Source organism: Triticum aestivum, chromosome 4D (genome assembly GCF_018294505.1).
Source record: "Triticum aestivum cultivar Chinese Spring chromosome 4D, IWGSC CS RefSeq v2.1, whole genome shotgun sequence".
Taxonomy (NCBI): Eukaryota; Viridiplantae; Streptophyta; class Magnoliopsida; order Poales; family Poaceae; genus Triticum; species Triticum aestivum.
The window spans coordinates 496,658,697-496,676,489 of NC_057805.1; the positions used below are offsets into that span (position 1 = coordinate 496,658,697).

The 17,793-nt window shown below is 44.8% G+C and overlaps 1 protein-coding gene across 2 annotated transcripts; it reads left to right on the top strand.

The window, feature by feature from the left end:
- The first annotated feature begins 6,091 nt into the window (after positions 1-6,091).
- On the top strand, positions 6,092-8,001 carry LOC123100562 (heat shock 70 kDa protein BIP2). 2 transcript variants are annotated; one of them, XM_044522473.1, is made up of 4 exons: positions 6,092-6,333; positions 6,405-6,726; positions 6,856-7,322; positions 7,399-8,001. In XM_044522473.1, exons 2-4 carry the CDS (start codon positions 6,509-6,511, stop codon positions 7,926-7,928), a joined length of 1,215 nt encoding a protein of 404 aa, XP_044378408.1. In that variant the 5' UTR covers positions 6,092-6,333; positions 6,405-6,508; the 3' UTR covers positions 7,929-8,001. The 2 variants fall into 2 exon arrangements, with proteins under 2 accessions (XP_044378408.1, XP_044378407.1); XM_044522472.1 differs by having other exon boundaries at positions 6,093-6,313.
- The last annotated feature ends 9,792 nt before the right edge of the window (positions 8,002-17,793 follow it).

Consider the following 17,793-nt stretch of genomic DNA (forward strand, 5'->3'; position numbering starts at 1 on the left):
AAAATAATCATACTAACCACTAATAATTCAAAGGCAGCATGACATCCAAAATAATACTCCAAAATATAATAACAGATATCATCATGAAAACAATCATAATATCAACCACTAATACTCCAATGGCAACATGATACTCATCAACTACAAACATAACTCCTAGTAATCCAAACAATAGCATGGCAACAACAAGATCAAAATAATACTCCGAGAAAATGCCATGCACAAAGTCATGTAGCTAAAGCAATATTTTAAACAAGTTCAAATAGATTAAACCATGTCACTGCATTACAGTGATGCAAATGGACGGTGTGTCTTGCCTGGGGTGGAAGAAATCACTGGAGAAAGTGCGAGACTCACAGAAAGAATCGCCAGAAAACGTACTCTCTCGAAGGGGGCTGAATAAGGGCAGGGGCAAAATGGTCATTTTCACAATGTCAAAACATGGTGAAAATTATTCCATCGGAACGGGCACGACGAAACAAAGAAGTGGGCTTTGGAATCACCTGATTTGGAGCTACGATTGAAAAGATACACTTGTTTTTCTGCCAGGGACCTATCTGTAAGAAAAATCTTAACAAACCGGACCTGGACAGAAAAACAGAAAGCGCAGTTTCTGGAAATACGTTTTCCAGGGAGGAATACATACTCCCGCCCAAAGAAGAACCAAAATCCGCTTTCGACAAGAGAGAGCGTACTTCCCAGGAGTACGTCTCCACTTATCCATGTCATCAGCGCGGGGTCAACGGACGTGCGCCTGACAGGTGGGGTCCGCGGGGCCTACGGCCAGTTGGCAGGGCGACTCGGTCGTGTTCTTCTCCATCGCGCTCGCCCGCGAGGCAGAGGGAGGCCGCCGGCGTCGGGCGGCGATTGCCGGCGCCACAGAGGGCCTCCGGCGACGCTCCGCCTACTGACGAGCTCAGCGCGGAGAGCTGCGTCGGCCTGAGCCAGTGGCGCACGCCGAATAGGATGGGGTCGGGCAGGGTTTGCGCGGTGGCGGACGGCGGATACGGGAGGAGTCGGGGACGAGGCCACAGATGATCTGGCGGAGAGAAAAGGGGGCTAGGAGGCTCGCCGGACTACAGGGGGTCTCCTGGTGGTGGCAGAACGGAGGGGAAGGGCTCGGTTCGACTGAATTTAGGAGGGCAGGGGTGGCGGCCATGGCGGCAATGGAGACTACAGAGAGCTCCTTGGGCTCGAGGGGATGGCTAGGAGGGGCTCTGAGAGTGGAGTGAGGCTGCTAGTGAAGAGAGGCAAGATCGGGGAGGCCTTAAATAGGCGGGGGAGGAGCTGCCGCGCTGGCGTCGCCGCGGACGCGTGGCGGCGCGGCGGACGCGTTCCCACGCTCGCGAGCTCGGAGGTAGACGACGTAGGAGGAGCAGTGGAGGCTCTCACGGGGCAGAGGAGGCCAAGGGGGCACAGGGAGGAAGACGACGGCGACGAACCGAGCCAAAACGCCACTGTACGTCCGTGGGCGCGCGGAGGTTTGCGTCGGTGAGGAAGCTGAAGGAGGGGGAGAGGGGTCCAGGGGAACGGCGACGACGAGATGCAGCCACTGGACATGCTCACGAGCTCTAAAACCACGAGAGGGAGCGGTGCCAAAGCACAAACGGTGCTCTGGACACGCCACAGCGCACAGAGCGCGTGCACAGGCACGCCATCATCGTAGTCACCACGTGAACCGGGGCATTAAATGCCCTAAAGCACCCAAAATGTTGTCTAGCTGATAGTCCTTCCAAAATGGAGCATTGATGATGCCATGTCATGATCTGGGGTGCTATGGTTAAATGGTAAATGGCGTCTAAAGTTTACTGCAGTAAACTTGGCCGTGCACTGGTGATCAACAAGAAACTGATTGGGTCAAGTGGTGTTGTCTGGGATGATTAGCTACGGAAGGAATATGATCCTGGAGGTTTTGGAGCATAATAGAGCACAAACTAATATAGTTGCTGTGTAACCCCAAAATTGGTCCAGAATCAAGATTTGGATGATGCACTCACATGGTGTTATGGAATGGGATGCAACTTGGCAAATCCTCATGATATGGACATATAAAGATTCTGTAAAAAGATCATGCCAAATGGACAAGACAAAATGGTACTTGCTTCACAAACATCATTTCTGTCCAGAAACTTGGAATAATTTTGGTGATCAAATGGCTCATTGAAATGATGCCAAATTAGGTGGAGAGATGTTTCATGTGTAGAAGAATGATCTGGTAATTTATCAGGATTTTTGAATCAATATAAAATACACTTGCTTCACAACCTGAAAATATTGCCAGAATCAAAGATTTGCTCCTGTGCTCACATAGATGATTGTATGAAGCTGAAACTGGTTGGAGGGGGTTAATATGAGAACATGAAGGAGTGTGCAAAAGTTCAACTCATTTGGATACTCCTAGCTGGTACTTCCTTCACAAAGCCTTCTGTCTGACAGAAACTTTGAAAACTCACTGAGGAAGATTGGCTAGGCAAATAAAGTTGAACTTGTGCATGAGGAAATTATTTGGACATAAAATAATGCCCAAGGAGTTTTGGAGTAACTAGGAAAATATAAATGACACTTCCTTCACAAAGTGCCATTCAGAACAGAAAAGAAGAATAATTATTGGGGAATTATTCTTGGGCTAGGACAGTAAAGTTTGGACATATTTGATCAACATATGACCCAAAGGAATTATGATAATTAATTGGGAATTTTGGATAGAAATAAATATAGGTTGCTTCACAACCTAGGTCAGATAGGGTTATTCCTTTAATAGAAAAAAGGAATATTCCTTAGAAAAGAATTTTAGGGTTTGGTCAAGGAGTGAAGCGACATGATATTGTCAAGGTTTTGAGAATGCTGAGCCACTTGGGAGGGGGAATGAGGATGATTTCCCAGGTGGCAAGGCCACAGAACCACTTCAAAAAGAAAAACAGAGCAAAAACCAAATAAATCAAAAGAAAAAGAAAAGGGCCAAAATCCAGGTTGTTGCATATTGTTATGCGGTTTGACCGATAAAGATCTTCGTAGAATATGTAGGAGCTAATATGAGCATCCAGGTTCCGCTATTGGTTATTGACCGGAGACATGTCTCGGTCATGTCTACATAGTTCTCGAACCCGTAGGGTCCGCACGCTTAACGTTCGGTGATGATCGGTATTATGAGTTTATGTGTTTTGATGTACCGAAGGTAGTTCGGAGTCCCGGATATAATCACGGTCATGACGAGGAGTCTCGAAATGGTCGAGACACAAAGATCGATATATTGGATAACTATGTTTGGACATCGGAAGGGTTCCGAGTGAGTTCGGGCATATACCGGAGTACCGGGGGGTTACCGGAACCCCCCGGGGAGTGTAATGGGCCTTATGGGCCTTAGTGGAGAGAGAGAGGGGGGCGGCCAGGGCAGGCCGCACGCCCCCTCCCCCTCTAGTCCAAATTGGACTAGGAAGGGGGGGCTTTTCCTTCTTCCTCTTTCCTCCTTCCTTCTCTCCTACTCCTACTACATGGAAGGGGGGGGGATCCTACTCCCGGTGGGAGTAGGACTCCCCATGGGGCGCGCCATAGGAGGGCCGGCCCTCCCCCTCCTCCACTCCTTTATATACGGGGAAAGGGGGCACCCCATATACACACAAGTTGATCATTGATCCTTTAGCCGTGTGTAGTGCCCCCCTCCACCATAATCCACCTCGGTCATACCGTCGTAGTGCTTAGGCGAAGCCCTGCGTCGGTAGCTGCATCATCACCGTCATCACGTCGTCGTGCTGACGAAGCTCTCCCTCGACACTCTGCTGGATCGTGAGTTCTTGGGACGTCACCGAGCTGAATGTGTGCAGATCGCGGAGGTGCCGTACGTTTGGTACTAGGATCAGTCGATCGTGAAGACGTACAGCTACATCAACCGTGTTGTCATAACGCTTCCGCTTTCGGTCTACGAGGGTACGTGGACTACACTCTCCCCTGTCGTTGCTATGCATCACCATGATCTTGCGTGTGCGTAGGATTTTTTTTGAAATTACTACGTTCCCCAACAATAAGAACCAAGTCCTCATACCCATACCTGTTCTAATTATAAGTGTTTACACGCTAAGGTTGTAAAAACTGGAATTTAATTCTCTCGCAAAGACTTGGTAGAGCCTCTGTCATAGTAGGCATCCTATTTTGGGTTCGATAAACTCAGGATCACTCCTTGGGGAAAGGGTAGGAATACCTTTGTTATCCAACCGGATTTCATAGGGCATGTATGCTTGGTGTCTTCTTTCCCTCCCCATCGCACTTTCTCGGGTGGGGACCTCTAAGTGCCGAACTCCAGCAAGCTGCTTGCTTCAATGCAACGGAGGATGCGTTCTCCACCAAGAAGCACATGGAGTTCATGGGCCTCGTCGCTTTTTAATTTCGTGCGTTTCATTATCTGCTAGTACTATTTTCCATTTTCCATGGAAAATCCTTGTTTAATGTGTCCACATTGTGAAGCAAAATCTTAAGAAAATGTTCTCTAGTTCATGGCAATTTTAGAATTTTTTTTGTACTGAACAGTTGGCAAGTTTAGAAGTTGTTCTTATAATAGATTTTTTAAGTTTTTGCCATGGAAACACAGGCTATGTTTCCTTGAGATGACAGAGAAACATAACCTTTTTTTGTCATCATTTCTGATGTGCCATGGCAAAGAAACATAGTAAAATTTGCCATGTATGTATAGGTGCCACGGCAATAGTTTTGTTCTCAGAAAAACGCCCTACATATTTTTGTGTGCAACATCTACGCTTTAGGGGAATTTTTACTTCCATGCCAAATTTTAAGCCATGTCAAATTTTATTACCATGACCCTTTTTCTGGATACTCTAATGGCAATTTTTTTACTACAAGTTCACATGTGTTCCCATGATTGGTATTTATAGAAAAACAACAAAATTGCCATCTGTCAACTACAAATTATTCTTTACAGATCACAATAGCATTTTTTTAATTTTTTTGTCGACTACAAATTATTCTTTACAGATCACAATAGCATTTTTCAAAAAAAATTGCCATGTCACCATACTTCAATTTTTAGCCACAGTTTTTCAAAGTTGCCATGTGACCTTTTTCTTGTACAATTTATATACATTTTGCCATGTTTCAATGAGATTTTTTTACGGCAAGTTCACATGTGTTCCCACGGCAAATTTGCCATGATTTGTTCTTTATAGGAAAATATATTTTTTTATAAATTGTCGTGTGTCCACTATGGAATATTCTTACAATTGCCATTATCACTATAGCAATTTTTCCTAATTTTACCATGTCACCATGCTTCAAATTTTTGCCACATTTTTTTAAATGTTTACAATGTGACCTTTTTTTGTACAATTAAATACACTTGCATGGCAAATTTATTGTGTTTTATCATGGAATTTTATTTGTATATGCCATGGCGATTTCTTTCTTGAACTTAGTATATGTCCAGTTTGTTGTACATATAGTAAAAAATTAATTGTATTCACCATGGGATTTTATTCTAAATAGCGTGGCAAATTCTTTCTTTCGAACTTAGTATGTAAATTTTATTGTACATATCATGGAAAATTCTTTATGTAGATAGCATATGGTAAAATTCTTTTTTTTTTGTCACGTGACCTTTACGAAACATGTTTGTCTTTTCCTAAAATGTTTTTGCCATGCTTTTTTAGTGAACATTAAAAAAATTGACATATGACATGTTGCAAATTTATGTTTTTAGATTTTTCTTAATATTAATGATGGAAAAATTGCCACTGTCTGATGCAATTTCATTATATACACTATGGCAGTTTTATTGAACATAACATGCCAATTTCTATTCTGGGTCTGTCTATGGCACATCTGGATGTACCCTATTTATCGCACACCTAATTGACCCAATCAGGCATAAAAAGAAAAAGAAAGTACCTACAAAAATCTGTATGTAAAATCAATAACATATATAGGTCTCATGTGTCTTTATATATCATGACAGAAGGGGGGGGGGGGGGGGGGCGCTGGTGTCCTCTCCCGGTGAGATTGGGTCCTCTCCTAGATTAACTGAAGTTTTAGGTTTATCCTATTGCTTTTTATAAAGATGTAGGTTTATATTGGAACGTGACTAGTTTTGTTTGAACGGACGGATTGATTACAGATTGGTGTTGGAGTATGACGCGGCCTGCAAAGATCCTACGGTCCTCGATGACGCGGTGACATGGATCATTGTGCCGGTCACGCACAATCGCTGCTAGAGGCATTGATAACTCCGCCAAAACACGCCGAGAAACAGAAACTCCAATGGCGGCGACTCGTCAGATCTACCTCGGCGTTCTCCTGCTCCTGGCCGTGGGTCTGCCTCATCTCCCTCTGGTATCGATTGAACTCCGGCTGCTTTCCTGCGTTCTCGCCTAATTCGTTAATTTGATTTTCTTGACATGCAGCGGCATCGACGACGTCGGGAGCGGCGGCGTTTGGCCTACCGCGGGGCCTGAGGCCCGGGCACTGCGCCTCCGTGTTCCGGACGTATGACACGGTCTCTCCGTTCATGACGGGCAACACGACGGCCATCCACCTCGGCAACACCAAGTCCTGTGTCGCCGGCTACGGGGGCCGCCCGGATCCCCACACCGCGTACCAGTTCTGCATCCCCTCCTGGGTCGCCTTCACAGACAACGGTACCCTCGTCGGCGAGGCCGCCATGAACCACGCGGCCGTCAGGCCCGGGACGGCCGTCTCCGGGTTCAAGCGCCTCCTTGGCATCAGGCAAGTAGCTTTCTTACTTGCTTTGGTTGGTTCTAGATCTTAGCTTGGATGGTACAATTGGACTGGTTGATTGAGTTGGTAGGACGGATCCATTGGTTTGGTTCTCGATCCTGATTCTCTTGTTGGTAGGATGTACAACGAGATGGTAAAGAGAGAGGCGGAGCTAGTGCCGTACCACTTCACCGAGCAGCTAGGAAGATGCGGCATCGAGATGGAGATTGAGGAAGGCAACCTGAAGAGATTCCTCCCCGAAGATGTCGCCAGCATCCTTGTAGCCGAGCTGAAGCGAATGGCGGAAGCACATCTGGGCCGCGAGATCAGGTACGCCGTGGTCACTGTCCCCGGGCACTTCAACGGCGTTCAACGGAGTTCGCTCGTCATGGAAGCTGCCCAGTGGCGTGGTGGCTTCCGTACTGCCAAGCTTGTTGACGAGCAGGTCGCGGCTGCGGCTGCGTACCGCCTTCATGAGAAGAGGGGTGACCGCAAGGTCATCCTCGTCTTCCATCTCGGCGGCCGCACTTGCCACGCCACCAAGTTCAGGTTCAAGGATGGCTCGGGCCATCTCCTGGACGAACACCATGATGCCTACCTAGGCGGTACGTACTCATATATACACATCTCAAGGCAACAAATGGGAGAAGCTAAAATTTTGGTTGCATTCATTTTGTGCAGGTGACGACTTCACCGGCAGGGTTGTGGACTATTTCGTGGAGCTGATCGAGGAGAAGCATCACCGGGACATCCGTGGGGATGAGGGCACTCTCAGGAAGCTGAGGGCGGAGTGCGAGAGAGCCAAGAAGCTACTGAGCGACCGAGAGGGCGTTCTTATGAACATCGGATCGGTTCTTGGCGAAGGAGCAGATATCTACGAGGAGCTCACACGAGCCAAGTTCGAGGAGCTGAACCGTGACCTTATGGAGAGAGCAATGGAAATAGTGGAGACGGTGGTGATGGAAGGTGCTCCCACTTCCCAGATGCAGAGCCGCAAGGACGCCATCGACGAGGTCATTCTCGTCGGTGGTAGTGTGAGGATCCCCATGGTTGGGCAGCTCCTCGAGGATTACTTCAATGGTAGGGGACTAATCAGGGATGAGGACGCGGTAATCCGGGGCGCTGCTCTTCTGTCACGTCCCGAGTCTGCTAGATACGTGGAAGAATGCTACTATGGAGGAGTGTCAGGGCCTCTCTGGTTGGCAAAATAAACACACAAATAGGTATATGTAATCCTACACCTACGAAGTGTTACGTAATTTTGTGACGTAGCATTCCTCTTAATTCTCTATCCCCCCGATTTTCACCCCCCCCCCCCCCCACACCCACCCACATTTCCAACTGAATCTCCTTCGTAAGACGTACGTAGCCAACCTGCAGGAGTAGTATTGCTCGTATACATCCCTAAAAAAATTTGCTAGTATACATGAAGAGTGTGGCTAGGTCTTAGTCGACTGAGATTTAACCAAGTGTGTCAACTGACATAACATGCATGCAAGAGAGAAAAAGAAAATTTTGCACGGATCTTAAAGTAATATCTCACGGATGTAGCATCGATTATTAAAAGCCTGTTTGGCACTGCTCTGCTCCTTAAAATGAAGAAAGCAGTAGCAATGAAACTGCAACGATCATAATGCTAAACTAACAAATGGGTCTTGTCCATCACATCACTCTTCTAATGATGTGATCTCATTCATCAAATGACAACACATGTCTATGGTTAGGAAACGTAACCATCTTTGATAAACGAGCTAGTCAAGTAGAGGCATATTAGGGACACTTTGTTTTGTGTATGTATTCACACATGTACTAAGTTTTCAATTAATACAATTCTAGCATGAATAATAAACATTTATCATGAAATAAGGAAATAAATAATAACTTTATTATTGCCTCTAGGGCATATTTCCTTCACTTATGACCTTATATTTGTGATCGGGGTCATCATGATTTAATCTGTGCTCCCGAAGACACCTGTTAAGATGTGCTTGCAATGAGATGAATTGGGGGGGTGTCCAAATTACATCTTGACCAGTTCGCGGCCTGCATCAAGAGTCAGGTGTCCAATCGCAAACCCTTACCATCACGCGGGGTTACCTCGGTTATTAAGAATAGATTAGAAAAAAAGCCTTGAGTGTGACTACACCTCACGTATCCCAGGGATTGCCTTTCCGCTATCGTGTTCAGAATAGTGTTTCGCGTCCTCCCTGCTCCTAACCTCCTCCTTGATCAAACCCTGAGATCTTGGATGCTTGCAGGGACGACGAACGGGAATGAGACATGGGACAACTACGATGCAATTCTAACACATATATGACATTAATTCAAAGTTATTGCATCGATCACTTATACAAATTCATCGAGTTGCAAGTCTATGGCCCAACTCATTGCCTTATCGAGTTACTCACACATGGCAATCGGATCGTAGGAAGAAATCATTTGAGAAGAAATAAAGATGAATGCTTTATTCATATTATATCTTACAATGGTTGCCGAATGCGATACGTGATTACAACTATGGCTAACTTGGAGGTGGTTTGCTGCGAGGATGGTGGCTAGCGGCTACTAAGATGAGATGGGAAATGGAGGTGGCTAGGGTTGGACAATGGATTTTTGTTGCGGTGATGGAGGTTTTCGATGATGCTCTTGTACGAAGCTGCGTTGACTCCTTTCTAAAAGTGGTTGAGTTGGATTCCACGGAGCCGTTGGCACTTGTTACAAGCGCTGGTATGAGCAGGTGCGCTCGTACCACACGTTGTCTTCTTTTATATTTCACTTGATGCGCCTCAAATTTATTTTCTTCTTTCTTTTGCTTCTTTCCTTCTAATTGATGATTTTATCGTATGGCCTCTTTTTGTGTGGAAACAAAATAAAGAGAGGATTTCGCGATCTCTCGCATTCATTAGTCATTAGTGGCGATATCAGAGTGATTTTATGAGATTTTTGAAGACATAAAGGTTTAAACAACGGTGTGATGAGCGTAAAAATTAAACTCATCAACCTCCCAAAGCTTAAACCGAACCATCATTACATAAACCATCGGCGGCGCCACCATCACCATCATCGCCGCCATGCTCCTCTGAAGGAAATATGCCCTAGAGGCAATAATAAAGTTGTTATTTATATTTCCTTATATCATGATAAATGTTTATTATTCATGCTAGAATTGTATTAACCGGAAACTTAGTACATGTGTGAATACATAGACAAATAGAGTGTCACTAGTATGCCTCTACTTGACTAGCTCGTTGAATCAAAGATGGTTATGTTTCCTAACCATAGACATGAGTTGTCATTTGATTAACGGGATCACATCATTAGAGAATGATGTGATTGACTTGACCCATTCCGTTAGCTTACCATTTGATCGCTTAGTATATTGCTATTACTTTCTTCATGACTTATAAATGTTCCTATGACTATGAGCTTATGCAACTCCCGAATACGGAGGAACACTTTGTGTGCTACCAAACTTCACAACGTAACTGGGTGATTATAAAGGTGCTCTACAGGTGTCTCCGATGGTACTTGTTGAGTTGGCATACATCGAGATTAGGATTTGTCACTCGGATTGTCGGAGAGGTATCTCTGGGCCCTCTTGGTAATGCACATCACTATAATCCGTGCAAGCAATGTAACTAACGAGTAAAGAGACTTGCCGGTAACGAGATTGATCTAGGTATTGACATACCGACGTTCGGATCTCGGGCAAGTAACATACCTATGAGAAAGGGAACAACGTATGTTGTTATGCGGTTTGACCGATAAAAATCTTCGTAAAATATGTAGGAGCCAATATGAGCATCCAGGTTCCGCTATTGGTTATTGACCGGAGACATGTCTCGGTCATGTCTACTTAGTTCTCGAACCCGAAGGGTCCGCACGCTTAACGTTCGGTGACGATCAGTATTATGAGTTTTATGTGTTTTGATGTACCGAAAATAGTTTGGAGTCCCGGATGTGATCACGGACATGACGAGGAGTCTCTAAATGGTCGAGACATAAAGATTGATATATTGGATGACTATATTCAGACACCAGATGAGTTCCGGGGGTCACCGGATATTTATCGGAGTGCCGGGGGGTTATCGGAACCCCCGGGGGATATAATGGGCCAACATGGGCCTTGTGGGAGAGAGAGAGAGAGAGGAGAGGGCCTAGGGCTGGCCGCCCCCCCTTTGGGAGTCCGAATTGGACAAGGAAGGGGGGCGGCGCCCCCTCTTTCCTCCCTCTCTCCCTCTCCTTCCTTCCCCCTTCCTCCTTCCTAGTTGGACTAGGAAAGGGGAGTCCTACTCCCACTAGGAGGAGGACTCCCCCCTCTCCTTGGCGCGCCCCAAGGCCGGCCGGCCTCCCCCTTGCTCCTTCATATACGGGGGCAGGGGGCACCCTAGAACAAACAAGTTGATTGTTCCGAGCCGTGTGCGGTGCCCCCCTCCACCATAATCCACCTCTGTCATATCGTCGTAGTGCTTAGGCCAAGCCCTGCGCTGGTAGCTTCATCATCACCGTCATCACGCCGTCTTGCTGACGAAGCTCTCCCTCGAAGCTCTACTGGATCGTGAGTTCGTGGGACGTCACCGAGCTGAACGTGTGCAGATCGCGGAGGTGTCGTACGTTTGGTACTAGGATCAGTCGATCATGAAGACGTACGACTACATCAACCGCGTTGTCATAACGCTTCCACTTTCGGTCTATGAGGGTACGTGGACAACACTCTCCCCTCTCGTTGCTATGCATCAGCATGATCTTGCGTGTGCGTAGGAAAGTTTTTGAAATTACTACGTTCCCCAACAGTGGCATCCGAGCCAGGTTTATGCGTAGATGTTATATGCACGAGTAGAACACAAGTGAGTTGTGGGCGATACTAGTCATACTGCTTACAAGCATGTCATACTTTGAGTCGGCGGTATTGTTGGATGAAGTGGCCCGGACCGACATTACGCGTACGCTTACGCGAGACTGGTTCTACCGACGTGCTTCACACACACGTGGCTGGCGGGTGTCAGTTTCTCCAACTTTAGTTGAATCGAGTGTGGCTACGCCCGGTCCTTGTGAAGGTTAAAACAACACATACTTGATGAAATGTCGTTGTGGTTTTGATGCGTAGTTAAGAATGGTTCTTGCTCAGCCCATAGCAGCCACGAAAACTTGCGACAACAAAGTAGAGGACGTCTAACTTGTTTTTGCAAGGCATGTTGTGATGTGATATGGTCAAGACATGATGCTAAATTTTATTGTATGAGATGATCATGTTTTGTAACGGAGTTATCGGCAACTGGCAGGAGCCATATGGTTGTCGCTTTATTGTATGAAATGGTGATCATGACGGTGCTTTGGAGATGGAGATCAAAGGCACAAGATGATGATGGCCATATCATATCACTTATATTGATTGCATGTGATGTTTATCCTTTATGCATCTTATTTTGCTTAGTATGGCGGTAGCATTATAAGATGATCTCTCACTAAATTTCAAGGTACAAGTGTTCTCCCTGAGTATTCACCGTTGCGAAAGTTCGTCGTGCCAAGACACCACGTGATGACCGGGTGTGATAAGCTCTACGTTCACATACAACGGGTGCAAGCCAGTTTTGCACACGCAGAATACTCGGGTTAAACTTGACGAGCCTAGCATATGCAGATATGGCCTCGGAACACTGTGACCGAAAGGTCGAGCGTGAATCATATAGTAGATATGATCAACATAGTGATGTTCACCATTGAAAACTACTCCATCTCACGTGATGATCGGACATGGTTTCGTTGATATGGATCACGTGATCACTTAGATGATTAGAGGGATGTCTATCTAAGTGGGAGTTCTTTAGTAATATGATTAATTGAACTTTAATTTATCATGAACTTAGTACCTCATAGTATTTTGCATTTCTATGTTGTTGTAGATAGATGGCCCGTGCTGTTGTTCCGTTGAATTTTAATGCGTTTCTAGAGAAAGCTAAGTTGAAAGATGATGGTAGCAACTACACGGACTGGGTCCGTAACTTGAGGATTATCCTCATTGTTGCACAGAAGAATTACGTCCTGGAAGCACCGCTAGGTTCCAAACCCGCTGCAGGAGCAACGCCAGATGTTATGAACGTCTGGCAGAGCAAAGCTGATGACTACTCCATAGTTTAGTGTGCCATGCTTTACGGCTTAGAACCGGGACTTCAACGACGTTTTGAACGTCATGGAGCATATGAGATGTTCCAGGAGTTGAAGTTAATATTTCAAGCAAATGCCCGGATTGAGAGATATGAAGTCTCCAATAAGTTCTACAGCTGCAAAATGGAGGAGAATAGTTCTGTCAGTGAACATATACTCAAAATGTCTGGGTATAATAATCACTTGATTCAACTGGGAGTTAATCTTCCTGATGATAGTGTCATTGACAGAATTCTTCAATCACTGCCACCAAGCTACAAGAGCTTCGTGATGAACTATAACATGCAAGGGATGGATAAGACAATCCCGAGCTCTTCACAATGCTAAAGGCGCGGAGGTAGAAATCAAGAAGGAGCATCAAGTGTTGATGGTCAACAAGACCACCAGTTTCAAGAAAAATGGTAAAGGGAAGAAGGGGAACTTCAAGAAGAACGGCAAGCAAGTTGCTGCTCAAGTGAAGAAGCCCAAGTCTGGACCTAAGCCTGAGATTAAGTGCTTCTACTGCAAAGGAACTGGTTAATGGAAGCGAACTGCCCCAAGTATTTGGCAGATAAGAAGGATGACAAGGTGAACAAAGGTATATGTGATATACATGTTATTGATGTGTACCTTACTAATGCTCGCAGTAGCACCTGGGTATTTGATACTGGTTCTGTTGCTAATATTTGCAACTCGAAACAGGGACTACGGATTAAGCGAAGATTGGCTAAGGACGAGGTGACGATGCGCATGGGAAATGGTTCCAAAGTCGATGTGATCGCGGTCGGCATGCTACCTCTACATCTACCTTCGGGATTAGTTTTAGACCTGAATAATTGTTATTTGGTGCTAGCGTTGAGCATGAACATTATATCTAGATCTTGTTTGATGCGAGACGGTTATTCATTTAAATCTGAGAATAATGGTTGTTCTATTTACATGAGTAATATCTTTTATGGTCACGCACCCTTGAAGAGTGGTCTATTTTTATTGAATCTCGATAGTAGTGATACACATATTCATAATATTGAAGCCAAAAGATGCAGAGTTGATAATGATAGTGCAACTTATTTGTGACACTGCCGTTTGGGTCATGTTGGTGTAAAGCGCATGAAGAAACTCCATTCTGATGGACTTTTGGAATCACTTGATTATGATCACTTGGTACTTGTGAACCATGCCTCATGGGCAAGATGACTAAAACTCCGTTCTCCGGAACAATGGAGCGAGCAACAAATTTGTTGGAAGTCATACATACTGATGTATGTGTCCAATGAATGTTGAGGCTCGCGGCGGGTATCGTTATTTTCTCACCTTCACAGATGATTTGAGCAGATATGGGTATATCTACTTCATGAAGCATAAGTCTGAAACATTTGAAAAGTTCAAACAATTTCAGAGTGAAGTGGAAAATCATCGTAACAAGAGAATAAAGTTTCTACAATCTGATCGTGGAGGAGAATATTTGAGTTCCGAGTTTGGTCTTCATTTGAAACAATGCGGAATAGTTTCGCAACTCACGCCACCTGGAACAACAAAGCGTAATGGTGTGTACGAACGTCGTAATCATACTTTACTGGATATGGTGCGATCTATGATGTCTCTTACTGATTTACCGCTATTGTTTTGGGGTTATGCTTTAGATACGGCTGCATTCACGTTAAATAGGGCACCATCTAAATCCGTTGAGACGACACCTTATGAACTATGGTTTGGCAAGAAACCAAAGTCGTCGTTCCTTAAAGTTTGGGGCTACGATGCTTATGTGAAAAGGCTTCAACCTGATAAGCTCGAACCCAAATCGGAGAAATGTGTCTTCATAGGACACCCAAAGGAGACCATTGGGTACACCTTCTATCACAAATCCGAAGGCAAGACATTCGTTGCTAAGAATGGATCCTTTCTAGAGAAGGATTTTCTCTCGAAAGAAGTGAGTGGGAGGAAAGTAGAACTTGATGAGGTAACTGTACTTGCTCCCTTATTGGAAAGTAGTTCATAACAGAAATCTGTTCTTGTGACTGCTACACCAATTAGTGAGGAAGCTAATGATGATGATCATGTAACTTCAGATCAAGTTACTACCGAACCTCGTAGGTCAACCAGAGTAAGATCCACACTAGAGTGATACGGTAATCCTATTCTGGAGGTCATGTTGCTTGACCATACGAACCTACGAACTATGAGGAAGCGATGATGAGCCCAGATTCCGTGAAATGGCTTGAGGCCATGAAATCTGAGATGGGATCCATGTATGAGAACAAAGTGTGGACTTTGGTTGACTTGCCCGTTGATCGGCAAGCCCTCGAGAATAAATGGATCTTCAAGAAGAAGACTGACACTGACGGTAATGTTACTGTCTACAAAGCTCGACTTGTTGCGAAAGGTTTTCGACAAGTTCAAGGAGTTGACTACGATGAGACCTTCTCACCCGTAGCGATGCTTAAGTCCGTCCGAATCATGTTAGCAATTGCTGCATTTTATGATTATGAAATTTGGCAAATGGATGTAAAGACTGCATTCCTGAATGGATTTCTGGAAGAAGAGTTGTATATGATGCAACCTGAAGGTTTTATCGATCCAAAGGGTGCTAACAAAGTCTGCAAGCTCCAGCGATCCATTTATGGACTAGTGCAAGCATCTCGGAGTTGGAATAAACGTTTTGATAGTGTGATCAAAGCATATGGTTTTATACAGACTTTTGGAGAAGCCTGTATTTACAAGAAAGTGAGTGGGAGCTCTGTAGCATTTCTAATATTATATGTGGATGACATATTATTGATTGGAAATGATATAGAATTTCTGGATAGCATAAAAGGATACTTGAATAAGAGTTTTTCAATGAAAGACCTCGGTGAAGCTGCTTATATATTGGGCCTTAAGATCTATAGAGATAGATCAAGACGCTTAATTGGACTTTCACAGAGCACATACCTTGACAAAGTTTTGAAGAAGTTCAAAATGGATCAAGCAAAGAAAGGGTTCTTGCCTGTGTTACAAGGTGTGAAGTTGAGTCAGACTCAATGCCCGACTACTGCAGAAGATAGAGAGAAAATGAAAGGTGTTCCCTATACTTCAACCATAGGCTCTATCATGTATGCAATGTTGTGTACCAGACCTGATGTGTGCCTTGCTATTAGTTTAGCAGGGAGGTACCAAAGTAATCCAGGAGTGGATCACTGGACAGCGGTCAAGAACATCCTGAAATACCTGAAAAGGACTAAGGATATGTTTCTCGTTTATGGAGGTGACAAAGAGCTCGTCGTAAATGGTTACATCGATGCAAGCTTTGACACTGATCCGGATGACTCTAAGTGACAAACTGGATACGTGTTTTTATTGAACGGTGGAGCTGTCAGTTGGTGCAGTTCTAAGCAAAGCGTAGTGGCGGGATCTACGTGTGAAGCGGAGTACATAGCTGCTTCGGAAGCAACAAATGAAGGAGTCTGGATGAAGGAGTTCATATCCAATCTAGGTGTCATACCTAGTGCATCAGGTCCAATGAAAATCTTTTGTGACAATACTAGTGCAATTGCCTTGGCAAAGGAATCCAGATTTCACAAGAGAACCAAGCACATCAAGAGACGCTTCAATTCCATCCACGATCAAGTCAAGGAGGGAGACATAGAGATTTGCAAGATACATACGGATCTTAATGTTTCAGACTCGTTGACTAAGCCTCTCTCACAAGCAAAACATGATCAGCACCAAGACTCCATGGGTTTTAGAATCATTACTGTGTAATCTAGATTATTGACTCTAGTGCAAGTGGGCGACTGAAGGAAATATGCCCTAGAGGTAATAATAAAGTTGTTATTTATATTTCCTAATATCATGATAAATGTTTATTGTTCATGCTAGAATTGTATTAACCGGAAACTTAGTACATGTGTGAATACATAAACAAACAGAGTGTCACTAGTATGCCTCTACTTGACTAGCTCATTCAATCAAAGATGGTTATGTTTCCTAACCATAGACATGAGTTGTCATTTTATTAACGGGATCACATCATTAGAGAATGATGTGATTGACTTGACCCATTCCGTTAGCTTAGCATTTGATCGTTTAGTATATTGCTATTGCTTTCTTCATGACTTATACATGTTCCTATGACTATGAGATTATGCAACTCCCGAATACTGGAGGAACACTTTGTGTGCTACCAAACGTCACAACGTAACTAGGTGATTATAAAGGTGCTCTACAGGTGTCTCCGATGGTACTTGTTGAGTTGGCATAGATCGAGATTAGGATTTGTCACTCCGATTGTCGGAGAGGTATCTCTGGGCCCTCTCGGTAATGCACATCACTATAAGCCTTGCAAGCAATGTAACTAATGAGTTAGTTATGGGATGATGCATTACGAAACGAGTAAAGAGACTTGCCGGTAACAAGATTGAACTAGGTATTGAGATACCGACGATCGAATCTTGGGCAAGTAACATACCGATGACAAAGGGAACAACGTATGTTGTTATGCGGTTTGACCGATAAAGATCTTCGTAGAATATGTAGGAGCCAATATGAGCATCCAGGTTCCGCTATTGGTTATTGACCGGAGACATGTCTTGGTCATGTCTACTTAGTTCTCGAACCCGTAGGGTCCGCACGCTTGACGTTCGATGACAATCGGTATTATGAGTTTTATGTGTTTTGATGTACCGAAGATAGTTCGGAGTGCCGGATGTGATCACGGACATGACGAGGAGTCTCGAAATGGTCAAGACATAAAGATTGATATATTGGACGACTATATTCAGACACCGGATGAGTTCCGGGGGTCACCGGATATTTATCGGAGTGCCGGGGGGTTATCGGAACCCCCGGGGGATATAATCGGCCAACATGGGCCTTGTGGGAGAGAGAGGAGAGGGCCTAGGGCTGGCCGCCCCCCCCCCCCTGGGAGTCCGAATTGGAAAAGGAAGGGGGCGG